The sequence below is a fragment of the Hoplias malabaricus genome, chromosome 5 (assembly GCF_029633855.1).
Source record: "Hoplias malabaricus isolate fHopMal1 chromosome 5, fHopMal1.hap1, whole genome shotgun sequence".
NCBI classification, from domain to species: domain Eukaryota; kingdom Metazoa; phylum Chordata; class Actinopteri; order Characiformes; family Erythrinidae; genus Hoplias; species Hoplias malabaricus.
This window is the reverse complement of record NC_089804.1, coordinates 30,855,692-30,878,248: the sequence shown is the minus strand read 5'-3', so window position 1 is coordinate 30,878,248 and position 22,557 is coordinate 30,855,692. Positions and strand designations below refer to the sequence as shown.

General features: G+C 38.1%; 1 protein-coding gene across 1 annotated transcript in view; it reads left to right on the top strand.

The window, feature by feature from the left end:
• Positions 1 to 22,557, top strand: part of si:dkey-183j2.10 (probable glutamate receptor) — a gene marked incomplete at its 5' end in the record, with an annotated part of 94,267 nt that overhangs the window by 1,393 nt on the left and 70,317 nt on the right. The window contains 7 exons of the mRNA XM_066672330.1: positions 10,784 to 10,865; positions 16,978 to 17,009; positions 17,130 to 17,312; positions 17,748 to 17,974; positions 18,481 to 18,563; positions 19,913 to 20,130; positions 22,065 to 22,284. Of these exons, the coding sequence (XP_066528427.1) occupies positions 10,784 to 10,865; positions 16,978 to 17,009; positions 17,130 to 17,312; positions 17,748 to 17,974; positions 18,481 to 18,563; positions 19,913 to 20,130; positions 22,065 to 22,284 (1,045 nt within the window). The remainder of the gene's footprint in view (positions 1 to 10,783; positions 10,866 to 16,977; positions 17,010 to 17,129; positions 17,313 to 17,747; positions 17,975 to 18,480; positions 18,564 to 19,912; positions 20,131 to 22,064; positions 22,285 to 22,557) is intronic.

Genomic DNA, 22,557 nt, shown 5'->3' with positions numbered 1-22,557 from the left:
ACAGTAGAATGGTTTAGGCATTATGGGTAATTTTTGAGAAATCCATATCGGTAAGTGTTCAGTATGACTTTATGAGAAAAATACACAGTGAAATTCTACCAAAATCATACAGTTAATAGCCAAGTTTAATGCTCTGTTTAATGACAGTGGAATGGTTTAGGCATTATGGGTAATTTTTGAGAAATCCATATCAGTAAATATGTAATATGACTTTATGAGAAAAATACACAGTGAAATTCTACCAAAATCATACAGTTAATAGCCAAGAGGCCCCTCTGTTTAATGACAGTGGAATGGTTTAGGCATTATGGGTAATTTTTGAGAAATCCATATTGGTAAATGTTCAGTATGAGTTTATGAGAAAAGTACACAGTGAAATTCTATCAAAATCATTCAGTTAATAGCCAAGAGGCCCCTCTGTTTAATGACAGTGGAATGGTTTAGGCATTATGGGTAATTTTTGAGAAATCCATATCAGTAAATATGTAATATGACTTTATGAGAAAAATACACAGTGAAATTCTACCAAAATCATACAGCTGATAGCCAAGGGGCCCCTCTGTTTAATGACAGTGGAATGGTTTAGGCATTATGGGTAATTTTTGAGAAATCCATATTGGTAATATTCAGTATGTGTTTATGAGAAAAGTACACAGTGAAATTCTACCAAAATCATACAGCTAATAACCAAGCGGTCCCTCTGTTTAATGACAGTACAGTGGTTTAGGCATTATGGGTAATTTTTGAGAAATCCATATTGGTAATATTCTGTATGAGTTTATGAGAAAAGTACACAGTGAAATTCTACCAAAATCATACAGGTAATAGCCTCGAGGTCCCTCTGTTTAATGACAGTACAATGGTTTAGGCATTATGGGTAATTTTTGAGAAATCCATATTGGTAATATTCAGTATGTGTTCATGAGAAAAGTACACAGTGAAATTCTACCAAAATCATACAGGTAATAGCCAAGAGGTCCCTCTTTTTAATGACAGTACAATGGTTTAGTCATAATGGGTAATTTTTGAGAAATCCATGTTGGTACTATTCAGTATGAGTTTATGAGAAAAGTACACAGTGAAATTCTACCAAAATCATACAGGTAATAACCAAGAGGTACCTCTGTTTAATGACAGTACAATGGTTTAGGCATTATGGGTAATTTTTGAGAAATCCATATTGTTAATATTCAGTATGAGTTTATGAGAAAAGTACACAGTGAAATTCTACCAAAATCATACAGGTAATAGCCTCGAGGTCCCTCTGTTTAATGACAGTACAATGGTTTAGGCATTATGGGTAATTTTTGAGAAATCCATATTGGTAATATTCAGTATGAGTTTATGAGAAAAGTACACAGTGAAATTCTACCAAAATCATACAGGTAATAACCAAGAGGTACCTCTGTTTAATGACAGTACAATGGTTTAGGCATTATGGGTAATTTTTGAGAAATCAGTATTGGTAATATTCAGTATGAGTTTATGAGAATAGTACACAGTGAAATTCTACCAAAATCATACAGGTGATAGCCAAGAGGCCCCTCTGTTTAATGACAGTGGAATGGTTTAGGCATTATGGGTAATTTTTGAGAAATCCATATTGGTAATATTCAGTATGTGTTTATGAGAAAAGTACACAGTGAAATTCTACCAAAATCATACAGCTGATAGCCAAGAGGCCCCTCTGTTTAATGACAGTAGAATGGTTTAGGCATTATGGGTAATTTTTGAGAAATCCATATTGGAATGTATTCAATATGATTTTATGAGAAAAGTACACAGTGAAATTTTACCAAAATCATACAGCTAATAACCAAGAGGTCCCTCTGTTTAATGACAGTACAGTGGTTTAGGCATTATGGGTAATTTTTGAGAAATCCATATTGGTAATATTCTGTATGAGTTTATGAGAAAAGTACACAGTGAAATTCTACCAAAATCATACAGCTGATAGCCAAGAGGTCCCTCTGTTTAATGACAGTACAATGGTTTAGGCATTATGGGTAATTTTTGAGAAATCCATGTTGGTACTATTCAGTATGAGTTTATGAGAAAAGTACACAGTGAAATTCTACCAAAATCATACAGGTAATAACCAAGAGGTACCTCTGTTTAATGATAGTACAATGGTTTAGGCATTATGGGTAATTTTTGAGAAATCCATATTGGTAATATTCAGTATGAGTTTATGAGAAAAGTACACAGTGAAATTCTACCAAAATCATACAGGTAATAGCCTCGAGGTCCCTCTGTTTAATGACAGTACAATGGTTTAGGCATTATGGGTAATTCTTGAGAAATCCATATCGGTAATATTCAGTATGTGTTTATGAGAAAAGTACGCAGTGAAATTCTACCAAAATCATACAGGTGATAGCCAAGAGGCCCCTCTGTTTAATGACAGTGGAATGGTTTAGGCATTATGGGTAATTTTTGAGAAATCCATATTGGTAAATATTCAGTATGAGTTTATGAGAAAAGTACACAGTGAAATTCTACCAAAATCATACAGCTTATAGCCAAGGGGCCCCTCTGTTTAATAACAGTGGGATGGTTTAGGCATTATGGGTAATTTTTGAGAAATCCATATTGGAATGTATTCAGTATGAGTTTATGAGAAAAGTATACAGTGAAATTTTGCCAAAGTCATAGAGCTGATAGCCAAGAGGCCTCTCTGTTTAATGACAGTGGAATGGTTTAGGCATTATGGGTAATTTTTGAGAAATCCATATTGGAATGTATTCAGTATGATTTTATGAGAAAAGTACACAGTGAAATTTTGCCAAAATCATACAGGCAATAGCCAAGAGGTCCCTCTGTTTAATGGCAGTGGAATGGTTTAGGCATTATGGGTAATTTTTAAGAAAACCATATTGGAATGTATTCAGTATAAATCCATGAGAATATTATACAGTGATCTACCTCTGTTTAATGACAGTAAAATGTAATCTGTATTTCTACATGTCCACCAGGATTACTATTCAAAGCCAGTTAAGTGTTTATAGAAAAGTAAAAAAAAATACGTAAATGTATGAAATAATAAAATCAAAGCGTGTTTTGCCTCTTTAAAGTGATTTAAAACGAAATATATTAATATATTCTTAATGGCTTGTTAATTTTAGCCCATTTGGTCCATTTTAGCATTGCGTGCATTTATTTAGTAACAGAGACATCGCTGCTCAAACGCGGGTTTCAGACTCTCTATCTGTCCCAAAGCGGACGTGGTGTTCTCCGCAATGAAAAACAGTAATGACGCGCCTATACGTGCATTCGGATTTGAAGCGCGGATGGCTTGACCGTCAGTTTCCAAAGTGCGGATAGCTTGACTCCAGTCTCATTTCATAGCAATTAACAACAGTTTTCCATTCACAGTCCAATACATTTTTCCCTTCATTAGGTTCTTTTGTTATCTTTTATAAATAAGATTAGTAAATAATTCTAACCCCGCACAGTGTCAACATTTTGAACATAATCATTTTATATCAGGCATACTCATTATTATATCTCTCATAGTTGTTGGTAATACTTGTATTAGATTGTTTTCCATATTAAAAGTCTCTGTGAATTTAAAATCTGTTTGAGGAGATTAAAAATGTACACAGAACCGTAATCTGAGTGGTCCAATGGTAGACCAGCAGTGGTCTACAGGCAGTGGTGTGCCAGACTTTTTATGCCAGTGGACTGATATATGCCTGCTGTCTGGGTAAGAGCTTGAAAGTAATTCTGAAATTATTTCACATATCACTGAATATGGAGTCTGTATTACAGAAAGTCCTGTTTCTAAATTCTGAAATTGACAGCATTTTTTTTTTCAATAAAGAATTGACATATTTTCTGTGGAGAAACATTATGTATGTTTGTTTATGTTTCTCTAAATAGTGAGAGATCATCACAAAGCACCAAAATAACTACGGCACCAAACATCCCCCTGACTTCAGCAAAATAGGGTATAGCCCCAAGCATTGCCACTAACTCACTGTGCTGAGAACATGTCTGAGAAAAACATACAACAAACTCCCATCCTTCTAGAAAATTTACCAGTCGTGACATCTGAAAAAGTGTCAGACTCACAGCAGACTGCAATCATTGAGTACACAACCTGTTTACCAGGCTACTATATGGTAGGCTGTATAGAAGCATCTGTACTACTACAGAATACGTTGATTTTTGTTTTCAAATGTATGATTTTTCATGAAATTACTTAATACATTGATGTCAATGCCGCTATTCTCTTTCTTTTGTCATATATGGACTGTAAACTTTGTCACTTTGTAGTGTTAGTTATGGACAGTTGTTAAACATCCCGCATCTGTGCACATTTGTATTTATTTATTCATATTTAAAGATATGACGCTGCAGTTTTGTTGTCTTCTGTCTGTCTTTTAGCTATAGTCATGTCATAAAATTACTTATGGAGCTGCTCATTATTATATGTTTAGTACATTTCTGTATATACAGTATACGTCATAGTCATCTTTCCTCCTTTATACACTGTATTGTACAGCTGTAGAATAATTTTCTCAGCCAAGTATTTCAGTGTGTGGATGTCTTTGGTATGGTGAATATGCCAAGAAAGAATGTGTAATTCAAATAAATCTTTGGGCAAACATAACATTTGATACATTTATTTGGTTCATTAGAAAGATAAACAATGTATTTAATAATAATACAATGTAATAATGAAACACTGAATTATTAAAAAAGAATTATGAATACCACTTTAATTTCTTGCAGTAGCACAGCTATCACAGCTATTGGGAGAGTAAACAAGAAGATTGTACTGTATACAACACATAGCCTAACAGTAAAACAAAAGCAGCAAATGTGTATGAATATTAATAGTAATATTAGAGTTAACTATTTTATGAAAGATGTCATGCAATGGAGATAAAGATGCAAGATATATGAAGACAATGCTAAGTATAAAAATTGGGCATTGGTTAAAAAATTTACATTGGAAAAAGGAACCAAAAGTAGCTTTCTCTTGATCTGAAAACTGAAAAGTGTTAATGGGCTGTATAGTTTGAATATATTTGGCTACTACAATCTAAAATTATTTACACTGATAATTGGGAAATCAATGTAGGCTACAATTAAACGTCAGTAAATTTTAGGTCAGTAAGATAATTTTTTTTATAGTGCTTTTTACTACTGATGTTGTCACAAAGCAGCTTCACAGAATTCCGGTTAGACAAGAGGGGATATTTGTTTTGCACAAACAAAAGTAAATGATCACACCTGCTCAAATCTGCAGCTACGAGTCACAAATGCTGTCTTTTTCACTCACACAAGACAAGTTCTGTGGGTTTTCACTTTTGCACCAAATATCTCAGTCAGTGTGGTGCAAAACTAGTTTGTGAATCTGTAAACCCAGGAGCGGACATTGTTCAGAGATCAGCGAACACTTCTGACCAATCAGAGGACTCGTTAGGCACATGTCCAGTGCTATTGGCTGAGGTCTCCTGGTTCTGTGACTGAGTGCCTCCTACACAAAGCCTTCATCAGAAAACAAATATTCAGTACCGACCCAGTCCATATATGTAATGCTGCAGCCCGGAGCACAAGCGGACGTGGTCAGTAGCTGGGACACCTCTCATCTCATCTCATCTTCTTTTCGGCTTTTCCATTTCAGGGTCGCAGTGGCAACAGGGCGAGCAAAGAAGCCCAGATGTCTCTGTCCCTCGCAACATCCACCAATTCCTCCTGGGGGATCCCAAGGCGTTCCCAGGCCAGCCGGGAGATATAATCCCTCCAGCGTGTCCTGGGTCTACCCCGGGGCCTCCTTCCAGTTGGACGTGCCTGGTATACCTCCAGTGGGAGGCGTCCATGAGGCATCCTGATCAGATGCCCAAACCACCTCAACTGACTTCTCTCAACGTGAAGGAGCAGGGACTCCCTAGTCACTGAGCTCCTCACACGATCACGGAGAGTACGCCCAGCAACCCGTCAGAGAAAGCTCATTTCGGCCGCTTGTATCCGCGATCTTGTTCTTTCGGCTCAGCTCTCTCTTCACCACAACGGTGCGGTACAGTGACCGCATTACTGCAGACGCTGCACCTATCCTACGGTCAATCTCACTATACCTCTTCCCATCACTCGTGAACAAGAACCTGAGATACTTGAACTCCTTCACTTGGGGCAGGTTATCACTCTTTACCTGAAGGGAGCATGCCATCTGCTTCTGGGAGATAACCATGGCCTCAGACTTGGAGGTGCTGATCCGCATACCGACCGCTTCACACTCGGCTGCAAACTGCTCAAGTGAACGCTGGAGGCCTCCGTGCGAAGACGCCAGAAGAACCACATTGTCCGCGAAAAGCAGAGATGCCACCTCCTGAGCTCCTCGACGGAAGCCCTCCTGCCCCAGGCTACGCCGCGCCACCCTGTCCATGAATATGAGGAACAGGAGTGGAGATAAGGCACAGCCCTGACAGAGTCCAATGCCCACACTGAACAAGCTTGACTTACTACTAAGGATGCGAACACAACTCAAACTCTGAGAGTACAAGGACCGTATGGCTCGCCGGAACGACCCTGGCACCCCATACTCCCGGAGCACCTCCCACAGAATCTCTCGGGGAACACGGTCATATGCCTTCTCCAAATCCACAAAGCATGTGTAGAGTGGAGTAGCAAATTCCCACGCCCCCTCAATCATCTGTGAAAAAGTAAATAGTTGGTCCATAGTTCCACGGCCAGGACGAAATCCGCATTGTTCCTCCAAAATCCTAGGTTCAACTATCGGACGGATTCTCCTTTCCAGCACCTTGGCATAGACTTTCCTTGGGAGGCTGAGAAGGGTAATGCCACGATAATTGGCACACTTTCTCCGGTCCCCTTTTTTGAAAATAGGAAGCACCACCCCGGTTTGCCAATCCAAAGGCACCGTTCCCGAGGTCCATGCAATATTGTATAGGCATGTCATCCAAAAGAGCCCCATAGTATCGAGTGCCTTCAGTAACTCTGGGTGAATTTCATCCACTCTTGGAGCTTTGCCACTGCGAAGCTTTTTCACCACCTCAGTGACTTCAGCCAAGGAAATGGAATCTGACCCTCCAGACACTTCTGGCCCTATCTCCTGCACAGGAGGCATGTCTCTCGGGTTAAGGAGTTCCTCAGAGTGCTCCTTCCAACGCCCAACAATACGCTCAGTCGAGTTCAGAGTTGCTTCAGCAACTGCCACAGCTGCAGCCTTTTTCGCCTGCCGGTACCCATCCGCAGAATCGGAAGTTCCCCGAGTTAGCCAATCCCGAAAAGCCTCCTTCTTCCACTTGACAGCCCCCTTCACCCCTGGTGTCCACCAAAGGGTTCTTGGGTTGCCGCCATAACAGGCACCGACAAGCTTTTGACCACAGCTACTTGCAGCCGCTTCCACAATGGAGGTCTGGAACAGTGTCCATTCAGACTCCATTCCCCCTACCTCCTCCAGAACATGTGAGAAGTTCTCTCGGAGGTGAGAGTTGAAATCCATCCGGACAGAGTCATCTGCCAGCTTTTCCCAGCACACCCTCACTATACGTTTGGGTTTACCAGGTTTGTCCAGCAGCTTTCCCTGCCATCGAATCCAACCACCAGATGGTGATCGGTTGACAGCTCAGCCCCTCTCTTTACCCAAGTGTCCAAAACATATGGCCTCAGGTCAGAAGACACAACCAGAAAGTCGATCAATGACCTTTGGCCCAGAGTGCTCTGGTACCAAGTACACATATGAGCAATCTTATGTTCGAACATGGTGTTCGTTATGGACAAACCATGGCTAGCACAGAAGTCCAACAACATCAGTCGTTGGGATCGTTCCTCCCAATCACTCCTCTCCAGGTTTCCCAGTCATTGCCAACGTGAACATTGAAGTCCCCCAGTAAAACAATAGATCCAGTGCATGGAATCCCCTCTAGAACTCCACTCAGTGCCTCCAAGAAGGCCAAATACTCTGAGCTGCTGTTCAGGGCATTCGCACACACAACAGTCAAAGTTTTCCTCTCTGCAAGCTGGAGCCGCATTGAGTCAACCCTCTCGTTTACTGGGACAAACTCCAGCTGTACAGGCGCCAGCCGGGGACATACCCGCCCGACACCTCTCACACTGTGCAACTCCTGAGTAGGAGAGACACCAACCCCTATCAAGGAGTTTGGTTCCAGAGCCTACACTGTGTGTAGAGGTGAGCCCAACTATATCTAGCTGGTATCTCTCAACCTCACGCACCTCTTTCCCCCCCCCCCCCCCCGTGAGGTTATGTTCCACATACCAAGAACCAGTTTCTGCTGACAAGTTCCACGACGCCAGGGGCCCCTTCGCCCCCGCTCTGTGCCCGATGGGCATTGCACTGCACCCCTACTCTGGATCTTGCAGGTGGTGAGCCCACATGATCCTTCCACCTGGTGGCTGAGCCCGGCCGGGTTATGTGGGCTCAGCCACCAGGCGCTCGCTGTCGGACACTACCCCCAGGCCTGGCTCCTGGGGTAGGTCCCGGTAACCCTCTCCCGGGCAGGGTACACTGAATTTTAATGGGTGTACTCATAGGGATGCTTTTGGATCCTGTTTGTCTGGATCTTCGCTCCAGACCTGTTCACCATGGGAGACCCTACTGGGAGCTAACAGCTCCCGACGACATAGCCCTGCTGGTCATGAGATCACACAAGCCCTTCCGCCACGACAAAGCCCTGATCCAGGAAGGGGGGCACCCCTCAATCATTTTCAACTGTAGCCAATCAGATGCTAGACTTTTGTTGTCAATTAAATTTTAATAAGGTAATCAACAACAGGGGTTACTTGTCAATCATTTTCCACTGCAGCGACTCATCTTAACAGATCTTTCAAATAGAAGGTGGAAACTGCAATGCTATTAGTTAAAAATCGCTAAATTGAAACTGCAGAACAATGGTAAAGCTGGATCTGTACATGCATTTTACAGAATACTATATTAACAGTTGAACAAACTACTGTGCTATTTTAGTTTGTTCTGCCTAATGTGAAAACTAAACATGGAGAAGCTGCTATGCTGCTCTTCAATGGAATCAGCTGACTGAGAACATTAGAACATTAGAAGAGCACTTTTAAGACACTTTTAAATCAGGACTGAAAATTTTCCTGTTTGAGGAGCTACAGCTCAGTTTAAAATACCCTTCACTTTTAATTCTGCAACAGTATTTTAGTGATTTTCCATTATTGTATCATTTTAATTGTTGGAAAAATATTAATCATATTTTACTAGTTTTAAATGCGTTTTATGATTTTATTATGCTTGCTCTTAATTTAACTGCATATTAACTGTTTCTTTTCACTCTGTAAAGCGCTTTGAATTGCCCTTGTGCATGATAGATGCTCTATAAATAAAAATGCAGTGTCTTGCCCTTAGGTTGTTTATGAATTAGCCAACTTATAAGTAAAATAAAAAATAAATAAATAAATAAATTCTACAGGTTTGCAACTCTTGAAGAGATATTTTCTGTGACTTCAAATTTATTGATAAACATGTGTGACTATTTTCTACAAATTGCAGTGTCACAGGTACTCAGGGGTTTTGCACTAAATATGCCTCCATACAGTTTCTTCTGATGGTCCAAAAACACATGTTGAGAGGTGGAGTGACTACTCAAAAGTGTCCATAGGTGTGAGTGAGTGTCGCCCTGTGAAGGACCGGTGCCTGCTCCAGGGTGAGTTCCTACCTTGCGCCCAGTGTTTCCGGGTAGGCTCCGGCCCCAACCAACCCTGAATTGGATAAGCAGTCACAGTCAATGAATTAATTAATATATATGGTGTGGATCCCTTGTCTTTATTGCAGATTTCTGGTGAACAGATGCATGATGCCCATAAACTGAATGTGAACAGTGATATAAATCAATGAATATAATATTACTTAATTGTTAAAAATTCTAAAGACCTTCTGATGAAATTATTTTGTCCAAATACATGGCCTTTTAAATGCACCATAAGAAATTATTGTAAATAATTTTTTTAATCATTTGGCAGGTCAGGTTTTTCAAATCTGAAGCAAGTGTGCATCTTGGTTTTCTTGTATCTACCAAAAATCAAAGTTTAACTTAGTAATCTGGCTGTGGCACTTCTGGTGATTTACCAGCATTTACACAGTTGATGTGGTTCTCTGTATTGGCATTATATATTTTTTTGTGATAGAGCTGCAAGGTGGAGGGGTATCTTGCTTTATGTGTATTTTATTGATTCAATTAATGTCCAGAAAATGTTATAATCAATAAAGTATTTCAGCCTTCTTAATATGTGGAGTATTACAAGTTGTGCTTTATTTAGATGGACCTAAATTGGTCAATTCATATTGTTAAGTTTTTTAATTCCAAATGGGATGCCTTGGATCTAGAAATTTCCGTACTACTTTCTCATTGAATCTGATTTACTCCACCCCTCTAAACGCATTGGCTTTCTCAAAGCCTCATTAGTCTCTTCTTCTTTATAATGATGTCTAGTTCCCACAGTCTGATTAGTTTGAGACGGACATAGTGTGGAGTAACCCTGCAGCCAGGTAAATGTGTGATCGGTTGGGGATTGTGACCCTCTATGATTTTAGTAATTATTAGTAGTTTAGTAGTCCAGCCCTGCCTTTAGTTGCTTATTTCTGACTTTCTTGTAACTCGTGATTTTTTTCAATTTCAAGAATATTGTGTGATAGTGTATCTTGACTTGTAGGCCTAACTGGTTTAAGCAAATAATATGATGTCTTGGAAAACAATAATTGTGATTTCAGCATTAATTAATTTTTTATATTAATTAATTAATTAACATAGTCATTATTTTTTTCCTTCTCCAGGTGATATTTAACAGCATGTGGACCCTGATATCCTTCACAGTGTGTGCTGCATTCTTGTCATTGCCACATTTTAGCAGTGCAGGTAACACATTTATTATAATTACTGCTGTACTAACATGGTATGTAGGTTTAATATTCATGTTTGGTGTATTCTATAATGTAGTAAAATGGCAGTGCTTTTTGAACTAGTGCAGGACTCTTTTAACCTAAAACTGAGCTTCCTTGTGTCAGTGGTTTTCATGAGTAATTAATTTAACTCATTAGTATAGCTATGGGTTGATTGAAATTTGCTCTATGTAAAAATGCCTAAGATCGTCTATACAATATTTAATGCCTTGTGTTGTTGTTGTTGTTGTTAATAATAATAATAATAATATGCATATCTCAAAGTTAACCTATGCAAACCATGTTTCTAGCATTTCTGTGTAATTTCAGCAACAGAGCTTGTCCTTGCCAGTCTGCCTCTCTGCCCCTGCTGAAGATTCACAGGCTTTTCAGGCTTGTCAATGGCTGAAATTGTCAGCTGGACAGAGCTTCAAAACTGAGCATTGCATCCTATTTGGCACACTTCTGACAGAAAGGAAGCCAGCCAGCTGCCACTTCCACTATAAAACAAAGGGTTATAAATCAATTTGTAGTGGAGTACAGACCAGATAACCAGATCGAAATGAAAAGTTTTGAATTAAACTTTTCCAGTCTGAATAAGACCTCTCGTCTGGGACAACATCCAACCTTCCACAGGACTGTTTGTGCCCGCGGGGGTGCAAAGCCCCACACACACGCACACACATAAGCTAAAACATCAAAGAACCCTTTAAAATAACACATGGCCCCAACACCCCCCGTCTCTCTTTTAACTAACAGGAACTGTCGAGATAACCAATTTTTATAATGCTTTTAAGAGACAGGGACCTCAAACAAAAGGAAGGGTTATAATCCCGCCTGGGACAAAGTGGCACCTCAATGTCTCGTTATCTTTCACGGGGATCAACAAATGTTTAAACCAAAAGTGACCTCGAGTGAACCCCGTTGACTCAACCAACGCATGGACCAACAGCGACACCAAATGGACACTGGCGAAACTACGCCTCGCTCGGAGTCGCCGGAAACCATAGCGGAAAATAGTCGAACTCTGATTATTTGTGTATAAACAGATGTATTAATGTCACTTTCTGTACCCTCAGATGAATGCCTACCTCCTAATGAAAGGTTGTATATTGTGGATCGTTTCTATCATGAAAAGAAATCCTACCTCTGAATAAGAGAAAACGGATTAATATTCCTTTCTAGCGTATCATCATGAATTGGACGTAAAACAGCGTACTAAAAGATGGAACCTTATGTAAATGTCTGATATTAATAGTCCAATGTACTCATTGTTATATGTTGATAACAGGTATAAGAATTTTGATACGAGAAATTCATATTCTTTATGTGCGAATCAATGATTCAAACCCCCTTCGACTCTCTCCCCCTAGCGAGAGTCACGTGAGACTGAATTTGTGTCCAATCAGAAAGAGGACTCCTCCCGTTAAGGCGTGACCGCGCCAGCCTTGAAAAAACAGAGCAGCCCAACGCAGTTCAGTTCGAAGTTCTGAAGAGTTACGAGAGCTCGACAGAAGTAACGGACCACGAAAGAAAGCGGGAAAGAGAGAACGCCGACGAAAAACTTTGAACAACAAAGAAACACTTTCTTCTCCACGCCGACAACGAAACAAAGGAAAATCTCAGACTTCAGAAAAGGCTCACGAGAGACGTCTCGAAATTAGCTAAGAGTATGAAGTTTTACTAATACGTCGAATAATTTGAATATCTTTCTTTTCTTTTAATTTTGTTTATGTTTATTACCTATCGAAGTGTGATCTCACGAGTGATCAAAGCGGGTGAAACTTATTTGTGGCCAAAGTAAGGTATCAACCGTTTGAGTAATCGATAACAGATATATTAACGTTATAAGCTGATTCCTGAAGACATCAACCCTGGAAAGCTGAACAACGAGACTAGCTAATACTCTGAAAAAGCCGCTCCACTACGGTGGAAAACCAGCCACGCCTGTGAAAGTCCAAAGAAGGGAAATCTCGATCGACGCAGCTCAGCTCGGAATCGAAAGTCTTCAACTCGACTGGAAAGAGATCCTCCATAAGCGGGCCTGCTTCTCACCACGTGGGAACGACGAGAGCACCCCAGGACACGGAGATTAAACAGCAGGACGCGACGGCTCGGTGAAACGGCTGACGAGTAAGCTAGCGTATTTAACACCTTTTCAGGAGCTGATGTCTAAATAAACCCTCTTTATAATTTACCATTTATTAACCTTAGTTAGCAACAATTTAATCACAAGACAGTAGTGCCTAGCCCACCTTAAGGTCAAAATCGGTTTTCCCTGCTGTGATACCGTGAGAGTATAAGGTTGTGCTATGTTAATTAAATACTTCTCTTTATTAATAAAACTCTCATTATTTGAAATCACAGTGTTTGCAATTTGTTCGTTATTTTCCTGAAAATCCTGACGGACTCATTTAGCATGATTATTATTCATTCTCAAACTAATTATTAATGTTTTAATTGCTTAAGCCAATTATAAATCTTAATTAATTTCACTAAGTCAAATATCAGAGGTTGGAGGAGTTTGAATAAGGTCAAGGCTATAAAACAATTATAAAAATTATATGTATGTATTTGTCCAGCCAGGGCAAATAAATCCTTGTATTTCAAGCTATTTAGCACATAGCAGAGGCTACAGGGGGCCACCACAACTGCTGGCTCTGGAAACTAAAAGAATCAAATGTGCATCAGTGCATCCTTCTTTTTTCACCTCTCAATATCTAGTGTAAGATGGGTCTTCTTTGGCTGAGACACAAAAAAGCCCTATGCTGGCAAAGGCTATTTGTCATTTCTGAAACAGGAAGAAATTGTGTGAAGCCATAGATATCAGAATGATATGTAGTAGGAGTTTGTCTTGGTGAGTTTACACATGTATAAGATGTAACATACAAAATAAGACAGACAGACACAGGGACTTCTAACAAGTATCAAACCACTGTGTGAATCCAGAATATAGTATAAATAAAGTGGGCAAAAATTTTCATGTGCAAGGGGCTAAAGTGGATGAGGGATATTATGTGATATCACATATGCAAAAAAGTGATATGCAGACGACAACATGTTGTCTATATGCCAGTCTCTGCAAACATACTACTAATGTACTATAATAGCTATTATATTCAGGATATTACAGAATTATAAAACAGGAATATTTTTAAATATTTTACAGTTGTGCAAATATGCATATTATACATTATAAGGTGTAAGTTCTATGATGCAGGTTCTTGGGTTCAAATTTAAGGTTTAAAGTGCAAGCTGTTGTTGATGAGTGCTACAGCTCTGGGGAAGAAGAGTATTCTGACGGAGGGAAGTGGCTGGAAGGGGTGATGAGATGGGTCAGCTGTAATTTTGCCAGCAAGCACTTATATTACTAAATACCAAAGTTCAGTTAATCAAACAAATAAAATCAGAAGATCATAAGAAACAGAAAATCATAGAAAACAGAGTGTATAATTGCATGTATTCAGCAGCTTTTTAAAATTTCCTACTTATGTTGCCTGTCAAATCTCAATTGTTAAGTTGTTCCTTTTTTTTTTTTTTTTTTTGCATAAAACAACGGCAGTTCTCCAGTTCTCTTCTTATTTGCTTTGGGTACTTTAAGCATACTTGCAGCGCTAGAGCTCAAAGAATCATTTGGAACATACAGAGACAGTCTGTAATGTATGTTGGTGCCAATCCATTTAGTGCTTTAAAAACCAGTAAAAGTACTTTAAAATCTATCTAAAAAAGAGACTGGAAGTCAATGCAATAATACTAGAAATTGTGTTCTCTCTTATTTATTGCTGTTAAAACCCTGGCTGCAGCATTCTGGACAAGCTGCAGTTTATCAGTCATCTTTTTTGGCAGTCTAGTAAGCAGTGAGTTACAGTAGTCAAGTCATGAAAAAAAAAGCATGCATGAGCTTTTTAGTACTAAAGCGATGGTTTAAAGCGAGTAATATTCCTCAAGTGAAAAAGGCAGATCAAGTGACATTCTTAATGTGTGCTTTAAAACTCAGAGTCTAAAAGTACACCAAGATTCCTGTGCAGCCAGACTTCCCAATTTTTTTAAACACAGTGAATTGCTGAGGTACTACTTTTTCTATATTTTTGCTTAGAAAATGTATATGGTCTAAAATAATCCAAAACAGAAGAGTCCAAGTTGTTTTTCTTTAGCAAGAGTTTGACCGCAGCAATCTTAAATAAAAGGTAAATAAAATGTATAATTCACATGACAGTGGAGTAGGGTACTCTTACTGCAGCAATTCTTCTCGCAATCAATGCGGTTAACATGTCATGCATGGACAAAAAAAAAAAGGTCAAATACAGTGAAATCGATATAATATTGAAAAATACAGTGAGGCCTCATACTTTCAAACTTAGCCTCATCATTGTCTTATCTGGCCTAGCTGGTCCATGCTTCCTGAGTTGCAAATTCTCATGTTGCTTGTCCAGTGAAGAGCAATATTTCTAATGGCATCAATGACAATCTTGACAGATGGTGGACCTTTTTTAAACCCTGATTTCCTTCTCACGTTTCTATTCCTATTTACAATGGTTGCCTATTAGGCCTCTTTGGGCTTAAGCTTGCTTGAACCCTCATTGATGCTTGTGACTATATTCTAAAATTCTGTGTAATTACAAATGTTACAGGTGTTTTTTAATATGTATATTAAAATACATTGCAATAAAATGCAATAAATCCAGGAAACTTGCATTTGTTAATTTTCTTGAAACCAATTTTTATATTATTTATTTAGTTTGTATCATTATTATTTTGTTTGCCACTGTTATATCACCTTTCTCTCTTTGAAATCTCAGTATACGCCTTGTCATCAGGTACATTCCGTCACAAATGCTGTGGACATAGCTGGATTTCCAATCAAACGTTGTGCAAATGTTATGCACAATAAAGCAATTTTTTGGAGAAATGTGAAGTAAGTTGTTTTTCATCCTCTGAAGCTTCTAACAGAACAGAGATAAAAAAAAAAGACAGTTTCTTTCCCTTGTAGAAATATTTTGTTCCCTCAAAAATGTTTTGCTTTTGCTCACAAAAAGACATGCCTGAAAACACAGGCATATGAGCACACTTGCACACACAAACACACAAATTTGTATTTTTGTGATTTTTAAATTTGCCATTTCCACTGACTTCACTGAATCAAAATGCCACTCGACTAAAAAAAATCTTAGTTTATTGCATTTTAAAAGTTACAGTGTTTAATGTGATTAAAAGCTGCAGTGTGCCTGGAAGAGAATGTTTCCACAATGTTAGAATGTTTTTCATTTTTTCATACCACCATCCTAAGGACCTTAAGTCCCCACAAATACAATAAAATACCACCATGTATACACACACAAGCATAAATATGACAACACAGGATCACATTAGTGCTATACTTCTAGTTCAACGTCAATGATAACACATCAGATTTAAACATCTTAAGTTGACAGAAATTAAAATATTAATCTAATCTATGGTCTCTTTCATCTTTGGCAGGGAAATCATTGTCTGCGTTTTCATAAACCCAAGCTGAAACATTGACATGTCTGACAACAGCACAAATTTGCAATCTTTTATGAGCTTGGGTCCAGAGAACTCAGCAGTATTTCTGCACAGAATTAATGTATGGCTTTCTCCTTGCACAACAGATTTTCAAGTTCGGTTTCATAATGCAGCAGTGGAATGTGTTACAGGCAAGGTTAAATCATTCACTCATTCATTGTAACTGCTTATCAGGTTCAGAGTCACTGTGAGTCTAGAGCCTCATAGGAATTACTGGGCCAAGTCAGTAACACACACTTAATGGGATGCCACACTCACACATTCACTCACAAATATTAACACTTTTGAGTAACCAATCCATCTACCAATGTGTGTGTTTTTTTTTTTGTTTTTTTTTGTTTTTTTGCTGTGGGAGGAAAGCAGAACACCCAGTGGAAGTCCACACAGACAAGGGAAGAACACTCCAAAATCCTCCCAGGAAGCGGCTTCAAACCCCACAGCCCCAGGACTGTGGTGTCACTGTGCTCTCCCAAAAAGGATAGTATTTGATGTACTGTTACCAGTATGAATTTACTGTTAAAACTTTCTCACTCTTTTTTTTTCAGCAAAGTCTGAACTGATAGTAACCACTTTTAAAGTAAGTTATTTTAAGAAAGTCATAAAGAACAGTTATGTAAACATTCTTAATACCCCAATTAATTGGTATCATGAAGGCATTATCAAAATATTATCTGAATTCTCGTATTTCAAAATTTAGCAAGATCCATACACCATTGTGAAAGACTCCCAGTTAGAGGGCTACTGCATCGATCTGCTCTCTGAGATATCAAAGAAACTGGGCTTCAAGTACAAAGTTCATTTGGTTAAAGACCAATATGCATATGGAAGGATGGATGAAAGTGGAAACTGGAATGGAATGATTGGAGAGGTGGTGAGAGGAGTAAGTCACATATGTATGTATGCACATTCAAAATGACATTTTATTAGAGTATAAGTAAGTGATAGTAATTTAGCATATCTTCTATTGGACACAAACGTAAATCTGCTATTTTTCTGCTAATTTACCATTTACGTTTTCCATTTACTTGCTGAGTCTGCTATACTGAAAAAAAAAACATGAAATAAGTGTGTCATTAAAGTGAAGTACTGAATAGGAGTGATTTGTTCAATTTTAGTGACTCACTGATAGTCTTTGTTACAAGTAAATTTCATGGGAGTGAATCACATATTTTTTTTCTTTAACATACAACTTATCCTGTCAAAAGTTTGCTGGCAAAATCAAACATTTTTCTGAAAATGTATAAACAACACAAGATGCTCAAAGATTGTTGCTGCATCAGTTCTTAAAGCATTTTTGTGTATCTGTGGTCTTCAGGAGGCAGACCTTGCTGTAGCTCCTCTAACCCTGACGGCAGCCAGAGAAAAAGCTGTAGGAATGACGAAACCATACATGCAGACAGGAATCAGCATTCTCCTACGGCGGGACATTGTCTCTCAGGAATCCACATTCTTTGAATTCCTCAGCCCCTTCTCTGGAGAAACCTGGTTTGGTATCCTCATTGCCTACATTGTCACTGCTGTCTGCATTTGCATTGTAGCAAGGTGAGAATACCTGTCTTTTTACACTCAGAAATAAACACTAATAACACTTCCAAATTATTTACATTGCCCTTAATGTTTATTGCTCTCTGTTTTTTTTTCAGGATTCATCTAATTTTAATAAAATGCCTGGGTGTAGTATGGAAAGACTGCTAATGATTTAAAAATAACCCAAATCCATGTATGAAAACTGAGCTGCAAATAATTTGTGGTTTTGTGGTGTCCTATAAAGGAACACATTGCCATCCACTTCCACCGGTTAAGTCTACAGCAGTTTAGTCCCTCCAACTCATACTGACATTTTAGAGTGTTTAAATCAGGACTGCTTTTTGAATATGATAAAGTACAGTTTGGCCTATCAATGGAACACACTACCCTACATAGCTTTCCTGCCCCAGCAATCCTAACTTGAGCTTTATAAGTTGTATTGATGTAGAGAATACCTGGAACTGTGCAGACAAGAGAAAATGCATTGATCTTGGATGGCTGTGTGTCTTCCATTTGTTCAGGCTGAGCCAAGCAGAAAGTGAGCAAAACCATTTCACACTGCTTCACAGTCTGTGGTACACTGCTGGTGCAGTCAGCTTGCAAGGTAAGCAAAACATTTAACTCCTAATAGCATTTTAATTATGACTCTAAATACACTTATTCATTTATTCTGTAAGTATCGCAAATATTATATATCAAATGTGTAGAAAAACCCATAATGATTAGCAAATTCAGCTACTTTAAGATGCACTCATTGCATGAAGCAATATGAAATGCTCATGTAAATGAGAAGCATATGTACATGATAGTAAAATGGTCTTACTCAATGTAACCTCTGCTAGAATTGTATACATCCCATTGTGCGTGCCCTGGAACCACATTTTCAACCAGTACATTTGGGATGTACTTGGAAAAACATGGGTGTAGTTTGGAAAGACTGCTAATATTTTAAACATAACCCAAGTCACCCAACATATATGAGAACAGAGCTGCAAATAAATTGTGGTTTTGAGGTGTCCCACATAGGAACATATTACCATCCACACATTGTCATTTGAGATCCAAAATTAATCATCCAACATCAGAACCTGACTTCATTCATGTTCATGGCCTAACTGGTTATTGTCAGATTCTCATAGAAACATTCCAATCTCAAGTCAATCAAAATTAATGTATTAATGCATGTTAACATACATCAGGTTATTTAAAAAATGCTAATTAATAATTATAACAAATTTGGCCACAACTTCCCATGATTCACTCTTTTTACAGAGTCTAATGATGTATTAGCAATTTTTGGGTTCAGAAAGTAGACATTTTTGTTTAACTGAAATACGTATTTTGGCAGCCCCGAGTATGGGAAAAGCAAAGAGCTCATGGGAGATCTCCCAACATGCTCAGTGGTCACTGTTTAGGGGTTAAATGTATTGTTGGGGAGTTTGTGTTTTGTATGTGTGTTGTATGTGTGTTTGGGCTTGGTGTGTGGTGATATGTCTTGTGTGGGGAGTCACTCTCTTAATCCCTCCAGGTTTGAACAGTGAGCATTTTTATCTCCATTAAAGCTTCTGTGTAATGCTAAAGCAATTTTTTTAAACATTTACTTTACATTTAAAGATCCATTATTAAAAGCTTCAGTCTTAACTGTAGCACATTTTGTGATTAATTAGTTTTTGGTTTTGTGCTAAAACTATGAAGATTTGATTACATTCATCTACAAAAGCATTTACAATAAAGCCCAGAACCCAATAGTGTAACCCACAACGGGAAATGGTAATGGTAACATTCAGCTCATGTGTGGCTGCCACGGGGCATCCCGTACTTGTAACAGCGCTCTTTTATGGAGATTATACAAGTTGTTTGTGTGCAATAAAAAATCTGATTCAGTGAGGAGACCACTTTTAATCAGTTGAACATACTGGTGTACTCTAGTGTGTTACTTTGTGGTCCCTGCAGGTACAGGCCCACATCCCAAATCTCCATCAGGACGTGTGGTCAGCTGTGCCTGGTGGATCTTTTCTGTGTTGCTGCTGGCCTGCTACTTCTCCAACTTGAGCTCCAACCTAAGCTCAGACTCCTCCCATCTTATCATAAAGGGCTTTGAAGACTTGGCCAATCAGAATGTTATTGAATATGGAACACTGGCAGGTTCCTCCACACTAGCCTTCTTTAAGGTTTGTTATCTCAGTCTTGAGATTAATCAAAATAACACAGTCCACCTAAAATTATTTGCCACTTCATTAAATTGAATGGGAACAGGATCAATCAAGGGTCAGTGTGAAGATTTTACAGTCTATAAATAATAATGTTGAAGTGAATGGCTTTGTTACTCACTGAACATAGAGCTGCCTCAGAAAGAATAGTGCTGTCCAAAATTTTCTATTAATGGATTAACAAAACTAGTAATACATAAATTCAGGCAATATGTCATTTTGGTTACTGAGTGTGCTACCTGCAATGTAAAACCAATGAGAACACCAGCACTGTATTAATCAATATTTCTGGAAATTATACAGATATTTTATCTCAAATCAGTGTCAGTGTATCAAATCTTACATTACAAAACACTATACACTGAACAACCTTCAATGAGTAACATTTCTACTTTTTTTATTTATGGGACTCTACTATATGAGCTAGTTGGAAAAAAATTATAGCCATTTAGCTATAAGCATTAAGTATAGCATTAAGAAGGTTTCATTATAATAACTTAATATCTTAGGGTCCTTAATAATAAGGTCCTATCTCACAATTTTGCCTAAGTGTATTAAAATTATGAATTAGTAATGTGAATTAGTAATGAGAACATATAACTCTTGTTTTTTATTATGAGGTAGTAACAAATTAATGTTATAAATTGCAAAGTAAATAACCGATTTGTTACTGGGTTACGAATTATGAGACGATTAAGTTGTTATTGTGGGTTGTTTCACTTACCCTTAGATGCACATGTGACTGAACCCTACATAAGTGGGTCAAAAATGATCCATGTTAAAATGAATGTCTTTATGCCACATTTGTAATTTTGGTTAAGAATAATCATTTATATTAGATTTTGTACAACAAAATAATTATTTCAATATTATTTCAATATTAAATATAAAAAATATTTTTATTTTTCACTTTTTAAACATTTTAACATTCCAAAAACATTTTGAAAGTTGGAAAAGAAAATGACCCAACAGCAAGAGAACAATGTCAACATCCATTTTGCACGTGTGTGTGCGCGCGCGCGAGTATATATGTGTTTAACGGGTAAACTGCAGACTACCTGTTTCTGCCTATGATCATTGCACACAGGAACATTGCATTACAGTAAAGTACATCTATCTCTCTGTCTAAATCTGTCTGTCTATCTGTGTGTCTGTAAATCTGCCTATCTGTCTATCTGTCCACTTGTCTATCTATTTAATATTAGTTAGCATATTTGATTATAGATGATAAGAAACACATTCACACAATATACATGAATGACACACATTGGTAAAAAATTAAGATATTACTGTGTAAAATAAAAGATTGCTGTGTAAAATAATGAAAAAATGTGTGCTACGCTAATATATATACTGCTCAAAAAAATAAAGGGAACACTAAAATATTTAAAATCTTTATTCATTACATAGTGGAATGAGAACAAAATAACATAAAAATGATCAATGTAAATCAAAATTATTATCCCATGGATGTCTGGATTTGGAATCATACTCAAAATAAAAGTGGAAAAACAAATTACAGGCTGATCCATTTTCAGTGGATATTCTTCAAGAAAAGTTAAAACAAGGCTCAACTGGTGCAGGCCAGTCCAAACCATCAATGCCTTCATCATGCAGGAACTTCAGCCACATGTCATGCATGCATCCAGCACTGTCATGCATCAGAAGGAACCCAGGGCCCACTGCACCAGAATATATCTCAATGCGTCTGAGGATCTCATGCCGGTACCTGATGGCAGTCAGTATACCTCTGGCTAGCGGAGCATTTTTCACCCAGTTATGCATCTAAGGGTTAAAAATATTAAATGATTATGATTTTTCAGTGACAGAAACAGGCTTTTCTGTTTATTTGGGGACTGTTTATTTGGGGACATTTTTTGCTTTATTGAGTGCAGAATTCAAACAATCCTTCCTACAGGCGTATTTATGAGCACATGGAGAGAAGGAAAAGTTTTGTGTCATCAATGGATGAGGGGGTTCAGAAGGCAAGGGAGGGAAGTTTTGCCTTTATTGGAGAATCTGTGTCCTTGGATCTTGCTGTGGCTCGCTACTGTGAGTTGATTCGTGCCCATGAGGTGACTGGCATGAGAGGCTACAGCGTCGTGACCCCTCCAGGTGAGTCAAGAGAAACTTTCATCAGCACAGTACAAGAGATTCTTTTAAATCAAACTATCAAATAAAGTTTATTTGAATATAAATAAGTCACATTTCTATATTTCCAATTATGATGTGTAATTGCGGTGTTAAGGGTATAGTTGGAAGGAAAATTTCAAAGGTTTTCCTTTATCCCAACTAGAGATCTATCAACTGATCATTCATTCTTTTATTTGTTCATTCATTCATTGTTTTGCAACTGCTTCAGTCAGGTTTGAAGAAATTTTTCATCAT